This window comes from Mustela putorius, unplaced genomic scaffold (assembly GCF_011764305.1).
Source record: "Mustela putorius furo isolate JIRA1106 unplaced genomic scaffold, ASM1176430v1.1 tig00000174_pilon_pilon_pilon, whole genome shotgun sequence".
Lineage (NCBI taxonomy): Eukaryota > Metazoa > Chordata > Mammalia > Carnivora > Mustelidae > Mustela > Mustela putorius.
Window position 1 is genome coordinate 14682584 of NW_025421304.1, and position 25007 is coordinate 14707590.

Below are 25007 nucleotides of genomic sequence, written 5' to 3' on the forward strand. Positions count from 1 at the left end.
ATCAGGCTTCCTGCTCAGCAGAGAGCCTGCTTCCTCTTTCTCCCTCTGTTGCTCCCCCTGCTTGTGTGCTGGCTTGCTCTCTGTCTCTGTTTTTCTCTCTTAAATAAATAAAATCTTAACAACAACAAATAAAATAAAAATTTTTGAATAGAAAAACTAGATTTCTGTTTTATCAAATACTTGGTGAGAAAACATTCTAAATTAAAAAAATATCATGGGGCACCTGGGTGGTTCAGTTGTTAAGCTGAGGTCCCGGGGTCCTGGGATCGAGCCCTGCATTGGGCTCCCTGCTCGGCGGGAAGTCTACTTCTCCCTCTCCCACTCTCCTTGCTTGTGTTCCCTCTCTTGCTGTGTCTCTCTCCATCAAATAAATAAATCTATAAAAAAAAAAACCACAAAGGAAATGATTGGCATATTCATATATAAGACTAAGAAGTATAAAATGGACAACAGAAAGGCAGTCAGACTAGTGAGACTTACTTATAGCAGAAGTGTACATGAAAGTTAATATCTTTATTATATGAAAGCCAGTATAAGGTGATCAGAATCATAGCAAAATCAAGGGAACCTGGATGGCTCAGTCGGTTGAGCGTCTAGCTCTTGATTTCAGCTCAAGTCATGATCTCAGGGCCCTGGGATCAAGTCCAGCATTGGGCTCTGCACTCAGCAGGGAGTCTGCTTGAGATTCTCTCTCCCGCTCTGTCCCTCTTCACGTTTGCCCACTTTCTCTCAAATAAATAAATCTTTAAAAAGGAAACATACCAAAAAAATCTCAAATGATTGTGGGCAAAAGATGTTTGAAATTTTACTCAAAAAATACAGTTAGGGTTTTGTTTTGTTTGGTCTTTTATTTTAATTTTTAAAGAAGCTGGGGCAGGGCAAAGGGACAACTCTTTCTTACTGAAGAAGGTCAGTTAACAGAATAAGATACAGAAGGAATAAGAAAACAATCCTACCATTGGCCTACCACAGCCATAACGGCAGCGGACGGGCCATTGATGAATTCTAAAATTAATGGATGAGACTGAGGGAGAAACAGACCTTTTATATATTCTCAAAGTATATCTTTCTAACTTAGAAACTTTTCATTAAAGGTAAAAAGCATATCACCTTAAAAGTTGTTTTGAATGAATTAAATGGAATGAACATGATGAGGTTTATATACTTATTACCTTGCTTTTTGTATATTAATTTAACTTTTGGAAATGACTAAAACATGTTTCTGGATCTATAAAATATTTATACCCTTTGACCAATATTTCAGTCCTGGATATTTCCCCTTTCTGGGATTTATCTCTGGGATAAAGTAAGGTTAACAAAGATTTATTTGAGCATTATTTATTTTTAAAAAATTGAAAACAATCTAAACCACAAATTAAATAAGGAAAATTAAGATGCATAAATGTAGTTTAATAATATATTTTATAGTTATTATAGAAGCATAACCCAATAACTCATTTTAATAATAAAGCCAGATACCAAATTCTTTTCATCCTGTGACTGTAAAGTCACAATATTTTATGCATATGATAATAAGGATTATAAAGGAATATAAAAATTTTTAAGTTGATTTGGTAGCTTGATGAAATTGTTAGTAATTTCTGTTTTCTGGCTTTTTATAATTATTCTCTGTACCATTTGAAAGGTGAAACTGTAAAAACACCATTGTAAGCAAAATAGTAAAATGACCATCAAGTAATACCTATTAAATTTTACAGAACAGCTTGGTTATTGACACTCCAAGAATTAGGAAGCAAACAAGACCCTTTAGTGCCACAAAAGATGAATTGGCTGAATTATCTGAAGCCGAAAGTGAAGGAGATGAAAAGCCCAAACTCCGGAGACCCTGTGACCGTTCCAATGGCTATGGAAGAACTGAATGCTTTAGAGTAGAGAAAAATCTTCTAGTTTATGGGTAAAATACTATTTTTTAAAATTTTTTATTTTTTATAAACATATATTTTTATCCCCAGGGGTACAGGTCTGTGAATCACCAGGTTTACACACTTCACAGCACTCACCAAAGCACATACCCTCCCCAATTAAAATACTATTTTTAATGTTTCTTGTTAGTAGTATGCTATATGAAGTTACAGAAAACATATAATATATTCTACTGTATTTTTTATCTTGTTAGAATCAATAAAATCTGTTTAAAGTACCCTAAATTTGTTATGTTTAACATATATTTATTAGCAGAATGATGGAATATCCTTAAGTTGTAAATTATAAATGTATCACTGAAGTCAAATTCCTTCTTCTGAGACTTGCATATTTAGTAATATTAAATGGATAATCTTGTTATCCATTACTGAATAAGATACACTTGAAATCACTCTCCCATGACTCTGCATTTTACTCACAGAGGTGGGAGGAAGGCTTTATTAGATAAATCCTATTAATGATAATATGTGGGGTTTTCATGCCAACATGTGGGCAATTTTCTGTAGAACTTGACTCAATATTAATGTAAATATACTTTTTTAACCAGATGGGGCCGATGGAGAGAGATTCTGTCTCACGGCCGTTTTAAAAGACAGCTGAACGAGCACGATGTAGAAATAATTTGCCGAGCCCTTTTAGCATATTGCCTTGTTCACTACCGAGGAGATGAGAAAATTAAAGGCTTCATATGGGATCTCATTACTCCAACGGAAGATGGGCAGACACGAGAGCTACAGAATCACCTAGGTAAGAAGATTCTTGCTTCTTTGCAAATTTACTTTTGGTTATGTAGGTAGCACTTACCAGAGTACCCTGTAAAATATGGAAACACTATAGATAACATTACAGAACCCTTACACTTCCCTCTCCATGCAAGTTCCAACTTAGAAAATGCCAACTTCTCAGTTTGGTTGGGTTTTCCACGCAGCTTTACCTGCAGCTCTTCATCACACGGTCTTCCCATCTGTCATCATGTAGATCCATCTCATTTTTAAAACTCCTTTTTAGTAGTTCGTAGTGCCGACATCCTGTAGCTAATTATTTAGCATCTGCTTTAATGACGGGCACTTAGGACATCCCCAGTTGTTGGACAGTTTTCCTTCTGCATGGCGAACAAATTTTCCACTGAGATACCTACCAAGAAATGGAATTGTTGAGGTACAGCATTTATACATCCCTAACACCGAAAATGTAGTCTGGGGATTGATAGTATCAGCATTTCCTGGGAGCTTCTTCAAAATACAGAATCTTAGGCAGCACACTTATTGAATCAGAACTTACATTTTAGGGCGCCTGGGTGGCTCAGTGGGTTAAGCCGCTGCCTTCGGCTCAGGTCATAATCTCAGGGTCCTGGGATGGAGTCCTGCATCAGGCTCTCTGCTCAGCGGGGAGCTTGCTTCCCTCTCTCTCCCTCTCTCTGCCTGCCTCTCCGTCTACTCTCTGTCAAATAAATAAAATCTTCAAAAAAAAAAAAAAAAAACTTACATTTTAACAAGTTTCTTCGCAATTAGTATGTATATTAAATTTGGGAAACATTGATATACATTTTAAGTTTTCATCAGTACTTTAATTTACCACCAGATATGGCTGTACCAATTTACAGTTGTGTCAGAGATACATATATAAGCATTTTTTCTCTACATCGTTTCTAATAGAATGTTCTTTTCTGCTTGAAGTAATTCTTTCAGAGCATAAAGTAATTGAATTTTCTGTAAAGATAAAAAAAGATTACTACGCCCTGAAATTTGTGTTACAGTTTTGTTCTATTTAATCAATACATACCTGCTACAGTGCCTCCTATATGCTTCTTGTGCAAGGTATTGAGAAGAGAAGAAGAAGCAAGACCCCTGAGCTCAGGAACTTTCCATTCCAGCCAGGTAGACAGACATAATAAGAAAGTAGATAAATAATTTCAGAATGCACTAAGCATTGTGAAATAAGTAAGTGCTGAGATGGAGAAGAACTGAAAGCGCCTGTTTTGAATTAGGGTGGTCCCTGGAGGCTTTCTTAATAGGGGGCAGTGAAATTAGTAATGTGAAGAGTGGACTTCTGATAAAGACGGAAGATTGACACAAGTATATCACTCTTTCTTGAAACTCCACTTACATGTCAATAATGAGAAAAAAATTAAGGCATTACGCTTGATCTATTCTACAGGCAAAAGTCCTAGTTTCCTCAACAGACAAAAGGGTTGGATAGAGAGGCTATCTATAAACCAGTGGTTCTCAACCAGACATGATTTTGCACCCAGTCCTGCCACCATTCAGCATTGTCACTGCTTTGAGCATGTTACTAGCATCTAGTAGGTAGAGGCCAAGAGGGCAAAGACCCTCCTATGATGAAGAATGATGCAGCTCAAAATACCAATAGTACTGAGACTGACAACCCTGCTATCACCTAAAATATTTGCGAGTCCTTAGCCAGTTGCAGTGTGGGGGCCTGATCTGGATCCTGACTAAGACCAACAACCCAGAGTTGTTTTTAAATTATTGTTATTATTTATTAGATAATAGTAAATGTGAATATCAAGTATTAGGGAAGTATTATTGCATTTCTTAGGGCCAGTCATGGTGTTTTTTTAAAAGGAGGCCATGTACTATCACTAAGAGATACTCAGATGTTTATTATCAAAATGAGTGATGTCTTAGATTTACTTCAAAATAATGTGGAAGGTTGGGGAGTGAACAGGGTATGGATGAAACAAACTTGCCATCAGCTGGTAATTATTAAAGTTGGATGATGGGACATAGTGATCTGTCATATTATTCTGTCTGTATTTGAATATGCTTAATTCCATGATTAAAAAATAAATAGGCATAAACCCTCAAAAGAAGAGCGAGAGGGGGAGAGGAAATAGCAACACAATTTTGGAAGAAAATAGATGAGTGGCTACTAACTCAGGCAACCAGAGAGAACTAAATCTCACGTCAGCAGAAGAGGACTGGACTATAGAACAGTATTTGTAGTAACAGAGTATAAAGTACAATTTAAGGTGAAAGGCATTGATTAGGTTAAAAAAGAGATCCATAAAAGAACATATAACAGGGGGTGCCTGGCTGTCCCTCCCCCCTAAAAAAGAAGAAGAAATAACAAGTACAAACTTCATACACTAAAGAAAATAGTCTCAAAATATAAATACAAAATTGCCAAAATTTTAGGAAGAAATGGACAAGTCCACATCAAGCTTCTATTTACCGTTGTGAAACTCCTAGCTGGTGGAGTATAGCAAGGAAAAGATATAGGAGATACGAACTGAAAGGAATCAAAAGTGTATTTTTTAGTAATTGTTAAAAATTATAAGTGAAATAGCTCTAGTGTCGTTGAAGATTCATAGGTAAGCAGTGGTATACATGCAGTGACAGTCGTGCGGTACATTTTTACATGGCAGGAAAATAGATAAATTATAGCCTCATGAGTCAGCAAGTATAAATATCAAAAAGATACCAACATAATCAACAAGTTGCCGAATTGCTTGTGTTATATAATGTCTGAAAACTTAAATATTCCTCCAACTCACACGTACGGACATGGAATGACTAGACAAACTCAGGATAGTGAGTTAGGAAGGAAAGAGTGAGTTGGGCTTCACTGTGTACTTACTTCCTTTAATGAAAAACGGACCAGATATGGAATACGTTATGATTAAGAGTAAGAATACTTTGTATTTCTGAACTATTTCAGGGGCACGTAGGTGACTGAGTCGGTTAACTGTCCAACTCTTGGTGTCGGTTCAGGTCATGATCTTATGACCCACCTTGCGGGGGGTGGGGGGTCCGTGCTCAGCAGGAAGTCTGCTTGAGGGTTCGCTCCCTGTGCTTATTCTTCCCACTTCTGTTTGTTCTCTCTCTCTCAAATAAATAAATCTTCAAAAAAATGAATGTTACAGGTCCCCAGCTGGCTCAGTCAGTAGAACATGTGACTCTTTTTTTTTTTTTTTAAGATTTTTATTTATTTATTTGACAGACAGAGATCACAAGTAGGCAGAGAGAGAGGGAAGCAGGCTCCCTGCTGAGCAGAGAGCCCAATGCGGGACTCGATCCCAGGACCCTGAGATCATGACCTGAGCCGAAGGCAGTGGCTTAACCCACTGAGCCACCCAGGCGCCCGAACATGTGACTCTTGATCTTGGGGTTCTAAGTTCAAGCCCACGTTGGGTATAGAGATTGCTTAAAATCTTACACACACACACATACACACAAAGAAATATTTCACAAAGGGTTCAAAGAAATAAAATGAATTAGCTCTCTTAAACAAGAACCCACAATGATTAAACCTAATCCGGTTTTGAAAATCAGGAGGCCAAAACTTACTATTTTATAACTAGGGAAGCTAAAAGTAAAGCAGAGGGACAGGCTGAGCTTTTTGGTTTTTACATCTGGAAAAAAAATGATGTGTTTTGGAACAAAAAGTAAGTTAGAATGATTAATTTCAGATACAGAATTGTTGGGTTCTTGCAGGGGGAAACTATTAATATGTGTCTACTGTTATCACATTGACTTAACCTTGCGATTGGGTCAGCATTGTTACTTAATATGTTAAGATCTCTGTAGAGCCTGCACAGACCTCTGGAAAGTCTCCAGAAATTTCTTGTGTTGAAAAAAAATTTCTTGTGTTTCAAATTACAAACCTTTATACAAGTTATCCCTGATTTCATGTGTCTTCTCATTTTAACAGGCCTGTCAGCCCCTGTACCCAGGGGTCGAAAAGGGAAGAAAGTGAAGACTCAGACAAGCTCATTTGATATACAGAAAGCAGAATGGCTTCGAAAATACAATCCTGAGCAGCTACTTCAAGACGAAGGATACAAAAAACATATAAAACACCACTGTAATAAGTAGGTAGTAGGGTGTTTTTAACACAACTCATTAAAAGTTTATATTTCTGAATTTATTAAAAATCTTAAAGCATGCTGATTTTGAGTACAGAGACAGTGTGGTCTAGGACCAATCCTAATCTTAATCTTACAGGGTATCCTTCAGCAAATCATGGTACCTCTTGTGTCACTGTTTTCATCAACAGAGAGAGAAATAAAACTGGCCTCCAAATGATCTCATTATATCTTACTTGGATATTAAATTATGATGATTGTGAAGATTTTGGAGAAACCTATTTTACTATATATGGTAGTAATGAGATTTATTTAATCAGAAATAATTATTATTTAATTATAAAAATTCTGTATAAAAATTCTTTTCCAATTTTAACCTCATGGATGAATTTTCTTTAATGATTAATATCTTTGTGTCTTTTGATTTCTTTTCCCTCACTTTTAGGGTTTTGCTTCGTGTAAGAATGCTGTATTATCTAAAGCAAGAAGTCATTGGAAACGAGTGTCAGAAAGTATTTGATGGAGTCGATGCAAGGTAAATTAAATAACCTGCTGGCATTTTCAGTAACATGATGAGGCAAAAATTATAGGACCAGAAAATTGTACATTAAGTGGCTTTTTTTTTTTTTTTTTTTTTTTTTTTTTTTTTTTAAAGATTTTATTTATTTATTTGACAGAGAGAAATCACAAGTAGATGGAGAGGCAGGCAGAGAGAGAGAGGGAAGCAGGCTCTCCGCTGAGCAGAGAGCCCGATGCGGGACTCGATCCCAGGACTCTGAGATCATGACCTGAGCCGAAAGCAGCGGCTTAACCCACTGAGCCACCCAGGCGCCCCCATTAAGTGGCTTTTTATTCAGTGAAGTTCCCAAGAAGAAAATTCCACCAAATGTAGAGAATTCACCTTTGCCAATTTACAGCCTTTCCTCCATTAGTCTCAGTCTTAGGCTCTGTCACTAAAAGCTATAACAATAATAATAATAATAACAACAACAACAAAAACAGCAGCAGCAGCAGTAGGAGTAAGCTTCCTGCCGCCAAATCTGTAACTTAACCTTTCTGTGCTCATTTTTTCTCTGCCTTCTTAATCCAGTGGGAAGAGGTTTTATGGCAACTGACTTTTATGTCCACATACGATCTGTCCGACGCCCTGGTCTCTAAGCTCCTTACTCTATGTCTCCCTTCTTGCAATGCTGTGTCCTTTTTTTTTTTTTTTTAACTTTTTTTCTTTTTTGAAACACTGTCTTCTGTAGGCATCCATGCAGCTTTACCCACAAGGTGTCCTTTTTCTTCGCTGGTCTTTCCTCTTCATTCTCCTGGTTCTCACATTGGATTGTCCAGGAGCTCTGCCCTCAGCTCTCCTTCTCGGCTATACTCTCCTTCAGTAAACTCCTGCAGTCTCATCAGACCAAATCTGGTCAAGAAACAGACGACTCTCAAACTTAGGTGTTCATCCTAGCGCTCTAATCTGAGAGCTGCCTCCTGATATTCCCACTTGCTGGTCAGATTGCCATCCCAGTTTCCCTGGCTCGCCAGATCCACCCCCAGCCCTTTTCCTCCCACCTTCCCACACACAGGCCTTCTTCATCCTGCTCAACGGACCACCCAGATGCTTGGATGCCATTCTTGATGCCTCCCCTCCCCTTAAATCCCCCAAGAGGACTTGTGAGCTCTGCAAAGTACAGTGTACGCCCAAATCTGAGCACTTTTCACCACATCCTCTGCTAAACCTCTGGTGCCAGCCACCACTATGCCCCGTTTAGACTTTTGCAGCAGCCTCCTAATTGGGTCTCTCTGCCTCCTCTCTACAGGCTGACCTTCACACAGCAGCCAGAGTGATCTTTCTGAAGCGAAAATCAGGTCATGGCACTCCTCTCCTTCCAGATTCTTCTCATTTCTCTTAGAATAAAATCGGTGCTCCCTGTGGCCCTACATAACCTGTGACCACCTCCTTCATTCGGTCCCTCTTCCACGATGCTGCAGCCACGCTGGTGTTTCTGTCTCCCCGGTGTGTCAGGCTCATTCTGGGCTCTGCCTCCTGGTATGCTCTCACACTCGTCTTCTACAGACCTGTCTCTGGTCAGGCCTCAGTTCACGTTTTACCCCCTCCCAGAGGCCCTCCCTGGCCTCCACCCCTAGTCACTCACTACTGCTTGACCTTATTTCATCTCATTCATGGTGCCTATTAAAGTTATATTTATTTGTGTGTCTTTTCTCCTCCCATTATAGTTGAAGCCTCTTGAAGGTTAAATACGCTATCTTTCATCTTACTGATCTTTGTTTTCACAGCTCCTAGAATCTGGGACGTATAACACCCAGTAAATATTTGTTGACTAAATGACTCCTTTTTTCCCTTGGCCTGATGGGATCCTATCCACTTGTGATTTCCTAGAAACTACATTCTGTGAATTAACCCTACATTTTCCCCTTTTGTTAATCTCCCCCACTCTGGCTTCTCGTTTGGATTTTCACATGTTGACATCTCCCTCAGCATAGACACACACACACACACACACACACACACCCCACTTTTGGATCCAGTATCTCCTCACACTGCCACACGATTACTCTCCTTGATTTCACAGCCAGACTTCTGTATCTGTGTCTGCTTTTTCTCCTCTCCCATTTACGACGTGCTCCCCACCACACTTTAGCCTCTGCCCCTCACTTCACCACCTACTCCAAGAAGTTCCTCACCAATATTCTTTTTTCTTTTTTTAAGATTTTATTTATTTATTTGACAGAGAGAGGGAGATCACAAGTAGGCAAAGAGAAGGGGGATGCAGACTCCCTGCTGAGCAGAGAGCCTGATGCGGGGCTCAATCCCAGGACCCTGAGACCATGACCTGAACCGAAGGCAGAGGCTTAACGTCTGAGTCACCAATATTCTTACAGCTGAACCCATGGATATATTATAGTGTTTTTCTTACTCCCCCTTTTCTTTTTATTTAAGATTTATTTATTTATTTGAGAGTGGTGGTGAAGGGCAGAGAGCACACTCAAGCACACTCCCCGCTGAGCATGGAGCCTGACATGGGGCTCGATCCCACAACCCAAGCCGAAACCAACAGTCAGACGCACAACCTACTGAGCCACCCAGGTGCCCCTGTCCTACTTTACCCTTCTTGACCACTTCCCTCTTCTTAAAAATGCTTCTGTAATAGCATTCACCTGTAGAGAGAGGTTCTTTCTAGCTTTCTGCTTGCTGCTTTGCAGTTCCTCTTCAACCTGTCTCTTAAATGTCTTCTCATAGGTGCCCTCTTCTTGTCACCTCCTTTTTTTGGATGCTGTCGTCTTTTCTGCGGTGTCAGTTTATTTCTGTACTATACCCCAGGCGTTTGCAGCCTTGCTGGAATATTTTCTTTCCCCCCTTGCCTCCATAGTCCCCCCCCCATCCCCCCGCCAATGCTTATCTGGCGTCAGCTCAGCCTTTCCTGGCCTCTTAAGGCCGGGTCAGGCACATATCCAAGGTCGACTGTCACAGCACTCACCATGCAGTATTGCGGGTACCTCTTCACAGGAGCAGGGAGTGTCTGCCCAATTATTTCTATTATTGGCACATAATGAGTGCTGTTCAAATATATTTTGCATCAATGATCTAGTCTGGGGAAGTTAAAGGCGGCTTTTTGCAAGAGACAAAACATGAACTGAATCTTTAAAAACAGAAATCAACCACAGGAGCACATGCACCTTGTGTTCCTTTCCCTAGCAGTTAACCAACACTTGCATGCACTTGGCACTTACACTGGAACCCTGGGTGGGTATATGTTCTTTATGAGCTGGAAATCTTTCCACCGCTGACGATCGTTCCAGTGTGTTGGGCTTAGAGTGCCACCTGATGGTCGGTGAGGGCAACTACGTGACCCATTTTGTTTCCTCTTGCCTTCATCTTTGGGTTTTTATGCTTTCTTTAGTTCTGGTCAGGGAATCAATCAAAAATAAATACTTTCTTTAACTGTATTTTTCATTATCACCTTTTAAGCTTTTGTTGTATCCCAGGAAAATCACTCTTTCTCTATTTTCCTACAGTAAGCTAGAAAATACTGTAATGATAACCCTTTTGTTTTTTAAGAAAAATTAAAGGTAGATGTTCATTTAAGTGCAGAGATTTTCTTTAAGAACCTAGAAAAATGTCTCCATCCTTTTCTCCGTATTCCTTGGACTAAAAACTTTTTTCTGCTGGTAAACACTTATGAAAAACAAAAAGTAATTTCCTATCTGTACTTCGTGTTTTATTTACTTACAGGACTTGTAAGTCTTCTGTTTTCATTGCCACTCTCTTTTATTTCTGCTGTATTAGTAGCTAAATATCGGGTTCTTGTGGGCATGCTCAGGAACATATTGACCATTTATCAATTTATTTCTACATGAAAATTTATTTTGAGTTCCCAAATATAATTTGTGAACTTACAAATGAATTTTTGCTACACAACTTAATTTTAAGTAGGAAACTTCCCATTTTTTCAGAACGATAGGCCTGTTTATTAACATGAAATTTTGGTGCTAAGACTAGGAGATGAAATTCTACTTAATTTTTTTATGTTCTATCTTCATTCTTTGAAAATTGATAATTCACATATATCATATAGCTAAATTCCCAACTAGAAAATTTGATTTCCCAAAAAAAAAAAGAAAATTTGATTTCCCAAGATAATTTATCCCAACCAATCTCTACCTGGCTTTTTTTTTTTTTTTTTAAGATTTAGTTACTGGAGCAACTAGGTGGATCAGTTAAGCATCTGCCATCTGCTCGGGTCATGATCTCAGGGTCCTGGGAACTAGCCCCTCCTTTATCTCTCTCCTTCTGCCCCTCCCCCTGCTTGTTCTTTCTGTCTCTCTCAAATAGATAAAAAAATTTTTAAGAAGATGTATTTATTTATTTGAGGGGGCAAGGGGCAGAGGGAAAAGGAGAAAAAATAGACTCCCCATTGAGCACAGAGCCCCGTTTGGGACTTGATCCCACAGCCCTGAGATCATAACCAGAGCCAAAATCAAGAGTCAGATGCTTAACTGACTGACCCACCTAGGTACCCCTCTGCCTTCTTTGTTGAATAAAATATAAGAATGGGGTGTGTGTGTGTGTGTGTTTGTGTGTAAAAATGATACCCATTTGCTAATTAATTATTGTCAGATGTTAGCTATATATACTAGGTAGGCTAAGGGAGACAATAACGTGAATCACTATGTACAAAAGTAAACATTTCAGTCCTCTGCATGGCATATTTTCATTTTTAGTGGTGATGTATGTGTTATTATAAAAGCTTCCTGGGAAAATAATAATTTCAAATGATAAGCAAAGGAAGTTATGTTTGCAGAATTGTAAGTGCACTTTAGTGGTTGTTTAATACTCATGAAAACAGCCAAATTACCAAAGTATTATGGATTTATTATAGTTCATTCTAGTGCTTTATCATATTGTCATTTTTAGGCATGATATTTATATACAGCATAAAAATAGCACTTTGAGTGTTTTAGTCAAATTATGAATCCAAAACTTGCCATTTTCCTCCGCTTGTAAGCAATGCTTAATTTGTCAGTGGAATTTTCTTACTAGTAGCAGTCTAGAAAACATAGGACTTGTTTTGCAGCCTAAAGCAATTAGTTTGCCCATCTAGGGCCCCAGTCTCCTCATATACAAAATGAAATATTTGAACCAGCTGATTTTTGTCAAGCTGTTTGCTGACATAAGACTGTACTCTCCCTGGGAGGGAGACAAACCATAAGTGACTCTTAATCTCACAACAAACTGAGGGTTGCCGGGGGGAGGGGGTTTGGGAGAAGGGGGTGGGATTATGGACATTGGGGAGGGTATGTGATTTGGTGAGTGCTGTGAAGTGTGTAAACCTGGTGATTCACAGACCTGTACCCCTGGGGATAAAAATATATGTTTATAAAAAATAAAAAATTAAAAAAAAAAAAAAAAAGACTGTACTCTCCCATAAAATACTTCTTTTATGTATAAAGGAAATCAGTGGAAAGAGTGTGATTCCTTAAGAGTTAAAGTAAACCTGTTGAAAAATGTCTTTTGTTGAGGTTAAGGATATTAATTCATTTTTTTAGTAACTGTGTTGATCTTGTACAACTTTGTAATTTTAACTGATGGTAATTGTGGAAAATAAGGAAAAAAATCAATGAAATAAAATCATAATGTCTTTTTCTTAAAAGCCATAATGCTTTTTACAGGTTAGGTAAAGTTTGCCTCCTCTTTGACTTGTTTGTAATAATTCATAGTGCCATGTATTGTGATTTTTTTTTTTTTTAAGTGACATTGATGTTTGGGTCCCAGAACCAGACCACTCAGAAGTTCCTGCTGAATGGTGGGATTTTGATGCTGATAAGTCACTTCTTATTGGAGTCTTTAAACATGGTAAGTGAGAAGGAAGGTAGGTAGAGTTGTCTTCTGTGTATAATGTAATTCTCTCAGTTTCACGATTTCCACATATAGCATCATTCCAGTAGCACTGATGTTATTATACATACCATGTAAAGCACAAACAACCAAATTTTGTCTGTCAGTCCCCACACTTTTTCACAGAAGGGGGTGGCCTACATGACCTGCCCCTCCTGGACAGAAGTCTCACTAACTTCCCCTCAGGAAGAGTTCTTATGTAAGTGTATTATGTATGATCAGTTTTCCTCTTTTTCATTTTAACTATAAATTCAGTCTAAACTTTGAAATATACCTATGCCAGACCACATAATATTTTGGTGATAATTTCTAGAAAACCTGCCTTACCCTGTACTGTTTTAATATACGGTCCCTTTTGTCCAGGAGCATCACCTACTGTAAATATGAGTAATTCTTATATTCAACTATCTTTTTCCTTATCCTTTTTACTTTCATAATTGGTGATCCCTCCAGGTTATGAAAAATATAACACCATCCGAGCAGACCCAGCATTATGCTTCTTGGAAAGAGTGGGAAAACCTGATGAGAAAGCAGTCGCTGCGGAACAGAGGGCAAATGATTATATGGATGGGTATGTGACTTCGGGGACTTGATTTCTCCATGTATCTGTGTCAGCAGCAGTATGTTCTGTTGCTTATATGTATCTTTAAATAATGTAGTAGTGGGGCACCTGGGTGGCTCAGTCGTTCGGTGTCAGCCTTCGGCTCAGGTCATGATCCTGGGGTCCTGCTTCTTCCTCTCCCACTCCCCCTGCTTGTGTTCCCTCTCTCGCCATGTCTTTCTCTGTCAAGTGAATAAACAAAATCTAAAAAGAAAGAAAAAGTAGTAGTAAGGGAATTGGAATTTACAATCTAAGACTTAATGAAACTCTAATAAGTTAGTGTTTATCCAATGGTGTGATCAAGAAAAAGACTCCACCTGCCTCATACCCATCCTTGTGGTGAGTCCTTCATTTTTCTATTCTTAACAGTCATGGCCATGAAAGCCATTAAGTTCTAAGGGCATTAGAGGGAAGAAGACAAAGAATATTACAAATGAAGAGAAATGGGATGTTTGTTCATTGTAAATGTTATAAGGTCTTTATTATCTTTGTTTTCTCACCAAAAGGGAAAAGGAGGGGACTGGGTTGAAGTTAATATTACCACATTTAAAATCGAGCTTGGTAGTAAGAGTCAGTTAGAAGCAGGTTTCTTCTGACTTGCCATATAACGTCTTCATGCTGTGACTCGGGGTCCTTAGGTTAACGAAGAAAAATTTCAGCCTGAAAACATGCTAAAAAGTCCTTCCAACAAGACTCCACATTTGTCCTTTCAGGAGAAATTTTAAGTCCAGCACAATAATCGTAGCATCTGTTGGTATTTCTACAGGGATGTGGAAGATCCAGAATACAAACCTGCCCCAGCTCTCTTTAAAGATGATATAGAGGTATGCTTTGGATCCAGCTTTAAAGTCCTCATTTCTGGTGATTCCATGGTTTCTTTTGTGTGCTTTTCCTTCATATGTTTTTCCTTATACATAATTCTGTCCTTCAGAAGGTTAGCTAAATCAGTGATCCACTTAGGCTGACGGTCATCACAAACAGTCCTTCAGAGTATGCCTGATCTCCCTGCTAGACACACGGGAGGCCAGGTGGACATGTGGATGAAATGGAGCTTGCCCCCATGCTGCACCACTAGGAGCTCGGTACACAGTGTCGGGGACAGAACCCGGAAGCCGAGGGAGAAGTAGGCACTGAAAGTACCCAGAAACAGATGAAAACTAGACCTACATAAAGGGTTAAAAAGAGAGGGTAGAGCCTAGAGAAATTCTGAGCTGCTAAAGCATAGTTCTGAGTGTTCTGCTTATAGAATGTCAAAAGGAAGAGGCAGAGTTGGGTGAAAATACTCTGTGGCGTGGGGCAAGGATGTGAAAAGGGATGAGGGATTCTATAATACGAAGGCATAGGAAAGGGCTCGACGGTGCCGTGGCTATCAGGTAGGGTGTGCTGGTCTTGGTGGCCAAAGGGCTTCACTAGAGAGGGCTCGGGCCAGTGTGTGGCAATGAGGATGGAGATCCTGCGTACAGTGAGAACCCTCAGAGAGCGGTACTCTTTGACAAACAGCCTAGGGCAACAGCAAGGAACTTCATCTGCACTAGCTAGGGAAAAAATTGTTTCCTCTGAGATATCATAGCTATAGGCGTGCTTTCTCTTGAGCTTACAGTTTGATTCTTTTACATCATTTGCGTGGACCAGGAACTCTCGAACCAAAAATATAATTATAGAAAAGGTCCCAGGCTAGTAATAACCCTGAGGTATCTAGTAGAAACGAAAAGAAGGGACGCCTGGGTGGCTCAGTTAGTTAAGCAGCTGCCTTCGGCTCAGGTCATGATCCCAGCGTCCTGGGATCGAGTCCCACATCAGGCTCCTTGCTCGGCAGGGAGCCTGCTTCTCCCTCTGCCTCTGCTGCCACTCTTGTCTGCCTGTGCTCGCGCTCTCTCTCTCTCTGACAAATAAATAAAATCTTAAAAAAAAAAGAAAGAAAGAAACAAACAAACAAAAAGAAAAAGAATTGTGGAAGAAACAGCATCAGCGTAGACCATACTTGAGTCCTAAAGGTAAAAGCCATCCATGAAATGAGGTCAAAATCCAAAAATTTAAATATGAGGGGAAAATCTACCATGAGTGAATGTTAGCAAACAAAAAACAAGATTGGACCTCTAAGAACCTCTGATGGCGAGCTATTAAAGTAGAAAATAAGTAAATTTTTAAATGGTTAAGGACATTAAAGATACAAGAACAAAAGAAAGAAAGATATATGACTTTAAAAGTTGAGGGATATATGAAAAAACGATTTTGTGTAACGTTAGAAATGGAAAATATAGTCATTGAAAATTAAAACTCAACAAATAGGTTAAACATTGAGCTGGGGAAGCAGATTAGACACAGATCTTGAGAGAAGAAATGATTTAGAAAACAGATTTGAGGAAAGGATCTATAAGGTAGCATGACGGCTCAGTTTAGCCCAGTTAGGAGAGAGAAACCACCTAGTCCATTAAATAGGGAAAGTTCAGTGTAAAGAATTTTTGACTCTAGTAGGGGGACTGAAGTGAGGACTAGCCATTGCACTTAGGGCTGTCAGAGCAGCCAAGGAAGAGCCCTGTCCCTGGCAGGGCTGAGATGCTGTTTTGGTTTGGTTTGGTTTGGTTTGGTTTGGTTTTGAGAGGGCATGGCTACACCTCGTTGGATGGCAGAACAGTTACTGGGATGCCCTGCTGGCACAACTTGCTGGAAATCCACCCTCCAAGGGTTGCTAAGGGAGCTTTTCCTGGGGAAATGTCTCACGGAAGGAACTCCACTGAGGCCAAGGCTGCTAGGGAAAGCTGCTGGCCAGCAGGCATGTAAAGAAGCTGCTGAAACTGCAGAGGTGGGCACTGGGGAGGCTTCTCTGCTGTGGGAGCTAAACCAGGGAGGAGTTCACCCAAACCAGAGAAGTAAAACCCTTTTCTTCCTGCCGTGCCTCTCTGGCTGCTACAACTGAGAAAGCTTAACATCATACTGGCTGGCAAAAAATATTTAAAGAGCCCGATCCATTTTCTTAGAGCCAGTAAAAGGTATGGGAGGCAGTAAATCAATATGAAAAACTCTTTAGAGACAAAGAGGATGGCATAATAATTCCTGGCACATGTCTAATAGGTAGCCCAGAGGGAGCGACCAGAGAGATTAAGGGAGAAGACCTGCTCTGAGAGGTAACGGCTGAGACGTTTTCAGGCTTAAAGACCCGAATCTTGAGATTCAAGAAATAAAGTGAATCTTGACAGGGTTAACAAAATTAAATCCACTCCAAAAAACATCCTGGTGAAATTACAGAATTCCAAACAAAGAGCAGATGTTAAAAGCAACCAGAAAAAAAGACCCACTTACAAAGGAATGATGAGAATTCTAACTTCAGGCTTTTCTAAAACGACAGAAAATAGTAGTCATTGGAATAAAACTACTATTCCAAGTAGTGACTGTGTTTACAGTAATGTTGGAATACCTGATTGGAGATGCTCTCTTGACAGATAAAAACAAGATGTATAGTACAAACAAACTGTTCAAGGCTGAAAGAGAAAAGATTTGCAGGTTGTCTGATAATCAAATATAAGAATGAATAAGCTATGAGAGTTGGTATATAGAACAAAAACAAAAACAAAAAAACCTGTTATCAATAAAACCTAGGGTGTATTTGCAATTAGAGGAAGGATGGAGGAAAAGCACCTGGCCTAAGCATGATCATGGAAGGGGAAAATTTTAGTGGAAAATAAGTGGACTGAAGTGTACAAGGCAATAGAGAAGTGTAAAAGAGTAGAGATTGAGAACAATATATTAATTTTTTTTTTTTTTACTAAATACATCATTAAAAATTCTGTTGCAAAAAGTTTTCTGTTACTATTAAGAAGCTTGATTCCCTTTGCTTCTTTAATGTATTGTGACCCAATCACCCTATGACAAATTTCTGTTTTCTTTTAAAAGGATGACGTGTCTTCACCAGGAGATCTTGTTATAGCAGATGGAGGTAAATTGCATTTCTCTCTTTTTTACTTAGTGGAAGGAAACTCGAATTCTCAGGATACCATTAAATCAATAAACTGTTACGCTTCTATGATGTTTTAGAAATTTTTATGATGTATGAAATTTTTACTGAAGACCATCGTAATCTTTATGGGACATACTAGTTGACTGGGAATTTAGCAGTACTTTTAGTTGCAGATCTTTATGCCATGACTCACTGAGCTTTTACAGAATCAAAGCTTTGATGATTTTATGGTGTGATTATTAAACTTATGTATCAGATTTCATCATTAACATGTTGATTCAGTAATCCATTCAACAGCTTATTAGTGCCATATTAGGAACCATATTAGGAACCAACTTTTCTTAAACCGCTCTTTTGCACAGCCTTTCTTTACAGGGTCTTGCTTCTACTTCCTTCTGATTATCAAGCTAGAAACAGGCTGTCAACAGAGTACACTCACCCACTCCCGGCTAACACCCAAGAGGAATAGGGCCTCATCCTTTCATAGTTTGACTAGGAAGGAAGGAGTAGTATTTGCTTAGCATGAATGATTACCGCTTAATTATGGTATATGTAATTATAAGATTATACCCTAGAAATAGAGAGCTAGATCCTCTACTTTATTAGGTGAATAAAAGCTTAAAACTGATAGCATTGTCATAGGGAATTTTTTATAATATATGTTCCTCACTAATGACCTTTAAAATTGTTTTGATTCTCACATAAATGGAGATAAATTTAATATAGAAAGCGGCTTTAATTAAGAGTTTACAGTTTTCAACTTCTCAGGGATTTCATTTGACTTTTAATTCGTCTAAATGTAAGGCATTTGAATATTTGCCAGCCAGTAAAATGTATTAGACCTGGAAATGCAGGAGTTGTGTTTCCTGTGCAAGGGATGTTCAGTAGATACTATATGGTTCTTTAGTGCCCTCTGACTTACTTTGAGCTGTTCTTTAAGTTTGTTGTAATGTTTTTAGAGCTGTAGTTAAAAGAAAACTTTTTTTATAATGAGAGGTTTGGCTTGTGTGGGTTTTTCCCGACATACTCAGGTGGAAAGAAAAAGATTTTGAGTAAGGGAATTTTGCTGTTTTTATGAGTTTCATTTCAGTATCTATTTAGACTTCGGGGGCGGGGTTGTTTTTGGTTTTCAGCTGGGTTTTTTTGAATTATTACTGACATGAGTTTCTTTAAATATAGATGGTCAGCTGATGGAAGGTGATAAAATTTATTGGCCGACTCAGTCAGCTTTAACTACTCGTTTGAGGCGTCTCATCACTGCATATCAGCGTACTAATAAAAACAGACAAATCCAGCAGATACAGCCTACTTTCTCAGTGCCTGCCAGTGTAATGCAGCCTCTTTACGAAGAAGCCACTCTCAATCCTAAAATGGCAGCCAAGATAGAAAGACAGCAGAGGTAAGACAATAGCACTAAATTTTTAATATTAGTATAATTTTATAAATATAGTTACTCATTCAGAAGGCTGTTAGAGTGTGATTATCTCATTTTGTGAAAAACACATATAGGGAGAGAAGTTGGCCAAAGCGAAGTGTTCTATGCATGCACACACATGTGCACAACAAATATGGTCAAAGATTATTGCATTTTATAGCTCCTGGCCATGATTCATATTCAGTCATTATTTTGTCATGCTTACAAACAGGGATTTATTAAAAAAATGAAGTTGCAGGGCGCCTGGGTGGCTCAGTCAGTTAAGCGGCTGCCTTCGGCTCAGGTCATGATCTCAGGGTCCTGGGATCAAGCCCCACATCAGGCTCCCAGCTCTGCAGAAAGCCTGCTTCTCCCTCTTCTCCCTCTCCCTCTACTTGCTACTCTGTCTACTTGTGCTCTCTCTGTATCTGTCAAATAAATAAATAAATAAAATCTTTTTTTTTTTTTAATGAAGTTGCAAAGCAAACTCAAGAATTAAATTATTAATAAAGCATACATTTAAATTACATGAAATAAAGTTCATTCTATCTTATTTTTACATTATGACATTTATGAAATAGAAGAATGTATGAAAGACAAGTCCATTTATGCTTTATACAGAGGCTGAAGCCTTGGAACTACAGATATCAAAGGGGAACAAATGTAGACCTTTTTGCAAGAGAACTTGTTAAGAAGACAGGCACACTTCTTCCTCCCAAAAGCTTTAACTTCTCAAAAAGGATAGAGAATGTTGAAAAAAATTACAACGTTCTGTAATAACCTGGCCTCCATGTGTTAAGCCTGGGTCCTTGGATATTCTCTGGAAAATACATCATTTTTCTTTTGTATTATTTGCAACACATTCATTGTAACCAGAATTTAGTTAGTCTGAAACTTAAGATTTTTAAATGTCCTAGGCATAATCATCTTCAAATACTACCACCTCAACAAATACACTATTTCAGTTATCTATAATTGCATAATAGCCGCCACCCCAAAATATGGTGACTTAAACATCAGTTTTTTATTTCTCACGATTCTGTGGGTTGACCAGGTGGTTCTTCTGCTCCCCATGGTGTTGGTGGGAGTGCTGAGAGGGCCAGACGGAGAAAGTGGCCTCACCCACATGGCTGGCAGTTGGCACTGGGAGTTTGAATAAGGGAGCATTCCCAGTGGCAAAGGCAGAAAACACTGGGATTTCTTAAGGCCTAGCCTCAGGGTTACAAAGTGTTACTTGTGCCACATTCTGTGGGTCAAAAAAAGACACAGGGCCAACCAAGATTAAAGGGAGAGGGAAATAGATTGCGTGGGAAGAGTGGCAGGGAATTCATGGCCATCTTTAACCTCCCACATGCATTTTCCCTTGTCTGGTGGGTTCTGGATTAATCTTCCTAAAATCTAGCTTTGTCATGATAGTCCAGGTTCCTTATTTACTACAGGTATGAAGTTTGTTTTTAAGCTTCGGTTCAAGAGTCTCTTCAGTTTCAGCGTCACCATGCATTTCTAATTCTATACAGTACTGTTCCCTCGGCCATAATGTCCTATGTATTCTTGACTCAATACCTAGCTGATGTTGTTCCTATCACCTGGGACACTCTTTTTCCTACTCCTTACTCCAAACCTAACCTCTCCTTCAGAGCTCAACATCTCTCCTATCTCTTCTAATAATTTTTTCCTCAACCAGTCCAGCTCACAGTGTTCTTGTTTACTGCACTCAGATAGCACTTATCCAAGTAAACTACACATTGTCACACTAGTAGGAAATGTTGTTAAGGACATTGATCTTTGCCTTTCTATGTCTTGTCTTTCTAAGTTATAAACTCTTTGATGGTGGATACTGTGTCACATTTCTGTGTGTCCTATGTGATCTTTTAATCCATCTTTTGTATTCTGTTCCTACTTTTGTCCCCCAGATGCAAGTTTCTTACGATTTGACTGGTTTCCTAGGCTCTTTTTACATCAGTATTACATTAATCTTCTTAAGGTAGCACTATGATGAAAACGACCTGTTGGTGTTTTTCAAAGGTGTCATACATTCTTTCTCGTTCACACAATTCCATAACTTAACCAGGAAAAAGTCTCCATAAATTAGACTGGGTTTGGAGATCTTTGGTGTGTGAGGATAATATTGTCCTCTTAAAGCTGAACAGAGACTGTTTTTAGCCAAGTATATGGAATGTTTCATACTCTGACCCCAACTTTATCTCCTTCTGTCCCCAGTATGAGCCATATCCTTGTCAATCTGGAATGCTCATCATACGCCCAAAATGCAGATTTCTTCCTACTTTGCTTATACCGTGACCTCTTCCTAGAATTCCCAAGCTGATCTTTGCCTTGTTCCATCTTATAAGCCACTTATTTCTGTGATGTTTTCTTCATCACTCTAGTCTGAAGTGGTCCTCCTGTCTTCTGTGCTCTCCTAAAATTCTTGGTTTCTATAACGCATACAACTATAACCTACTACCTTATGCTAGAAATGTCTTTGAAATGTTTTATCTTTTCCCTAAAGGTAAGGTCATTGTGTCTTACATAATCTTGTATCCCCTGCATATTTTCTTACAGAGTAGATGTGCAAAAAACTATTATTACCTGAAGGAAAAGAAGTAGGGTTGCATAGATGAGTCAGCTAGCATTTTTTTTAACACTTTATTTATTTGAGAGAGAGAGAGAGTGTGAACGCACGAGTAGGGGAAGGAGCAGAGGGAGAGACTACCCAAGGAGACTTCTGCGGAGCGAAGAGCCCAACACGGGGCTCAATCCCATGAGCCATGGGATCAGGACCTGAGCCTAATCTAAGAGTCGCACACTTAACCGACCATGCCACCCAGGTACCCCTCAACTAGCATTTTTAAATGTATATGCAAGACAGTATCCTGCACTTAATCCTTTAAAGTGTTAGATACTTGAAATGTTTTTAATTTTATTATAGTCATTATAGTCAGCATTAATAAATATTTTAGTAACCATTGTGACTTTTTCTTTAATCTGACTCAAAATAGATGGACAAGAAGAGAAGAAGCTGACTTTTATAGAGTAGTGTCTACATTTGGAGTGGTATTTGACCCTGATAGAGGCCAATTTGATTGGACAAAATTTAGAGCTATGGCTAGGCTGCATAAGAAAACCGATGATAGCTTGGAGAAGTATTTGTACGCATTCATGTCTATGTGTCGGAGGGTTTGTCGTCTTCCTTCCAAAGAAGGTAGGTATAAAATTTCTGTCTTTCCTGGTTTGGGTCAAAGAAGCAAAAAGTACTAAAATCCAGAAATCTCCAACTTGTTTATTTCTGCACTAATTCAGCACATCAGTAATTTTTCAAAATTGTAAATAAACTATGTTCAGAGATCTCCCTATTTGTAAATAATGCTATTAAAATGAGATCTAAAAAGAATAAAGTTATACCCTTAGTTTTGAGGAATAGCCAGTGCTTATTCAGTATTAGACTGATGATCCGGGGAGGTAGTTATGATACGGTAGTTTTTAGTCCATCTGCTAGGAACTGTGTTGGAGGGCTTATTTACATGAATAATCTTGTAAGGAATGAGTCCTTCGCTTAAAGAACATTTTAAAGAGTTTTAGTAGGAGGAGGAAAAAAATCACCCAGAACCTTAAAAAAAAAAAAAAAAAAAAACTAATCAGATGGGCTGATACTCAACCAAGGCCCTGTTCTGGGGTGAATTTCATTGTCTTCGAAGCCCATAAACATAACTCATCCTGTCAGCAACTCCTCTTGATGATGCTGCTGTAAGTCACTATCTCCATTCTTTGTTGAATATGATTTCTGACTGCTAAACCCAGTGGCTTCCTACTCCCTGTTTCATAGTAAACATATAAATGGCTAATAAAAGGACATAAATTTCATGTGAGTTTGTTTGCTTGTTTTAGTTTTACGTCCTAACAGATCTGCTGTCAGTTGGCTGAATAGAATAGCCCATTACTTGATTACCCAAATATCAGATGATTCAGAGTAGGTTTTCGTCTACTGAAATGTCTTCGTAAGACTAGCAATGGGTTTAAAAAGACAGATAAAGCAAAGTATTGTGTCTTCTATTATTTATGGTTGCCAAGAGCCCTCATTTCTTTTTTTATTTTTTTAATTCCCATCAACACTGCAAAATGCAGTGAATAAATTGACCACTTTGGACTCCAGTTTTAAAACAAAAAGGAAGAGTTAATTACTAAATAATGATTGAAAACATAGTATTTTCCTGTTGGAAATGGGAGTGAAGTTTTACTTAGATCAGTTTTCCAAACTTCCTCAGGTCACAGAGCCCTCACTGTCTCTAATTTTTTGCAACACCTGAGGCCAAAAGTTCTGTTTAATGAATAATTAGATCCAAACAACTTAATAAGTATTTATGTCCAACAATCTAGTGATTGTTTGAAAACATAATATAAATTGAAGAAAAAAATACTACTTTCTTAAATAACCACACTTACTTACCAATGAGATGTGTACACCTACAGGCACCATACATCTCTCAAACCTTGGAGATAGAATGGATACTCCCACTCTTGTTTCCTGTTCCATTACTTCTTTTTTTTTTTAACTTTTTATTTTGAACTACTTTTAGACTTTCAGAAAAGTTGCAAAAACCTTAAGAAGTTTCCATGTATCTCTAACCTTGCCTCTCGTGTGACTAATTATAGTATCATTATCAGACCAGGAAATTAACATTAGTACAATGGCATTACCTAAACTGTAAAACTGGTCAGATCTTACAGTTTGTCCACTGATGTCCTTTTTGTTCCAGGATCCCACATTCTATTTGGTTGGTCTTCTTCCTTAGCCTCCTGTAGTCTAAAAGAGATCCTCAATTTTTCTTGTCTTTCATGGCTCTGATACCTTAGAGAAATACTGATCAGTTATTTTGCCACAAATCCCCCAGTGTGGATTTGTCTTATGTTTTCATGTGGTTGCAACACAGAAGTGGTGTGTCCTTCTCAGAAAGCACCATGGGTTCAGAATGTCAGAATGTCCAACACTGATGGTGTTGCCCTCGATCACTTGGTTACAATAGTTTTTGCCGTTTCTCCAGTGTAAAATTACTACCTTTCCCCCACAGTTAAAAGATATCTTGAGATACTTTGAGACCACACAAATCCTGTTTCTCCTCAGATTTTTCACCCATTGACTTAAGTATCCATGAGTAGGTCCTTGTGTATAATAACAGTTTTTACTATGGAATTCTGCTGCAAGCAAGGACTGTTGCTTCCGTTTCATCTGCTGTTCAATTACTTACTCATATCAGAATGGACTCAGATATTTATTTTGTCCTACAGGTTATAACCCAATACTCTCATTATTTTGATGCTCAAATTGTATGAGCTCCTTTCAGTGACCCCTGCATTATTTCAACAAACCCTTATCTTTTCTTGAATATTTCTAAACTGCCAGTATCTCCACCCACAAAGATATAACCCCATCAGAAGGAAGAGCACAAGATCTAATGTTGAAACTGAACCAGCTCAAGCCATTACTTCACATAGCATTTGACGATGTTCCTGCATTTCCCTCAAATTTTAAGAAAGCCTTTGGTGTTCCTGTGAGTTCTAATGCACTGAGTTACTTGGGGCAGCTAGGGATACGTGGACTTCGGTTTGTTTGTGGGGTAGGATTTAACAGTTGTCATTTGTATTTATAAATGAGTTCAGGTACGTGTTTTTCTCTTTGATCAAGACACAGATTAGTAAAGACAGCTCCTAGGGGATTTCTTAAATTCTTATATTCACATACTTCTAAAAAATATTATGTTTTACTTACTTTCAGAAGATCCAGTGTTACATATCATATGTATGGATTTTGGCACTTCTTTTTAAAATTTCTATTTTTCCTCATTTAAAAATATTAAAAAGAAA

The 25007-nt window shown here is 38.5% G+C and overlaps 1 protein-coding gene across 14 annotated transcripts in view; it reads left to right on the forward strand.

Annotated features, from left to right (window-relative positions):
- Positions 1–25007, forward strand: part of CHD9 (chromodomain helicase DNA binding protein 9) — a 226035-nt gene that overhangs the window by 176083 nt on the left and 24945 nt on the right. For all 14 annotated transcript variants that reach the window (XM_045076062.1, XM_045076065.1, XM_045076061.1 and 11 more), the window contains 10 exons: positions 1719–1915; positions 2492–2691; positions 6619–6778; positions 7218–7307; positions 13033–13136; positions 13632–13749; positions 14546–14603; positions 17671–17713; positions 18914–19133; positions 22148–22350. In XM_045076062.1, the coding sequence (XP_044931997.1) occupies positions 1719–1915; positions 2492–2691; positions 6619–6778; positions 7218–7307; positions 13033–13136; positions 13632–13749; positions 14546–14603; positions 17671–17713; positions 18914–19133; positions 22148–22350 (1393 nt within the window). The remainder of the gene's footprint in view (positions 1–1718; positions 1916–2491; positions 2692–6618; positions 6779–7217; positions 7308–13032; positions 13137–13631; positions 13750–14545; positions 14604–17670; positions 17714–18913; positions 19134–22147; positions 22351–25007) is intronic.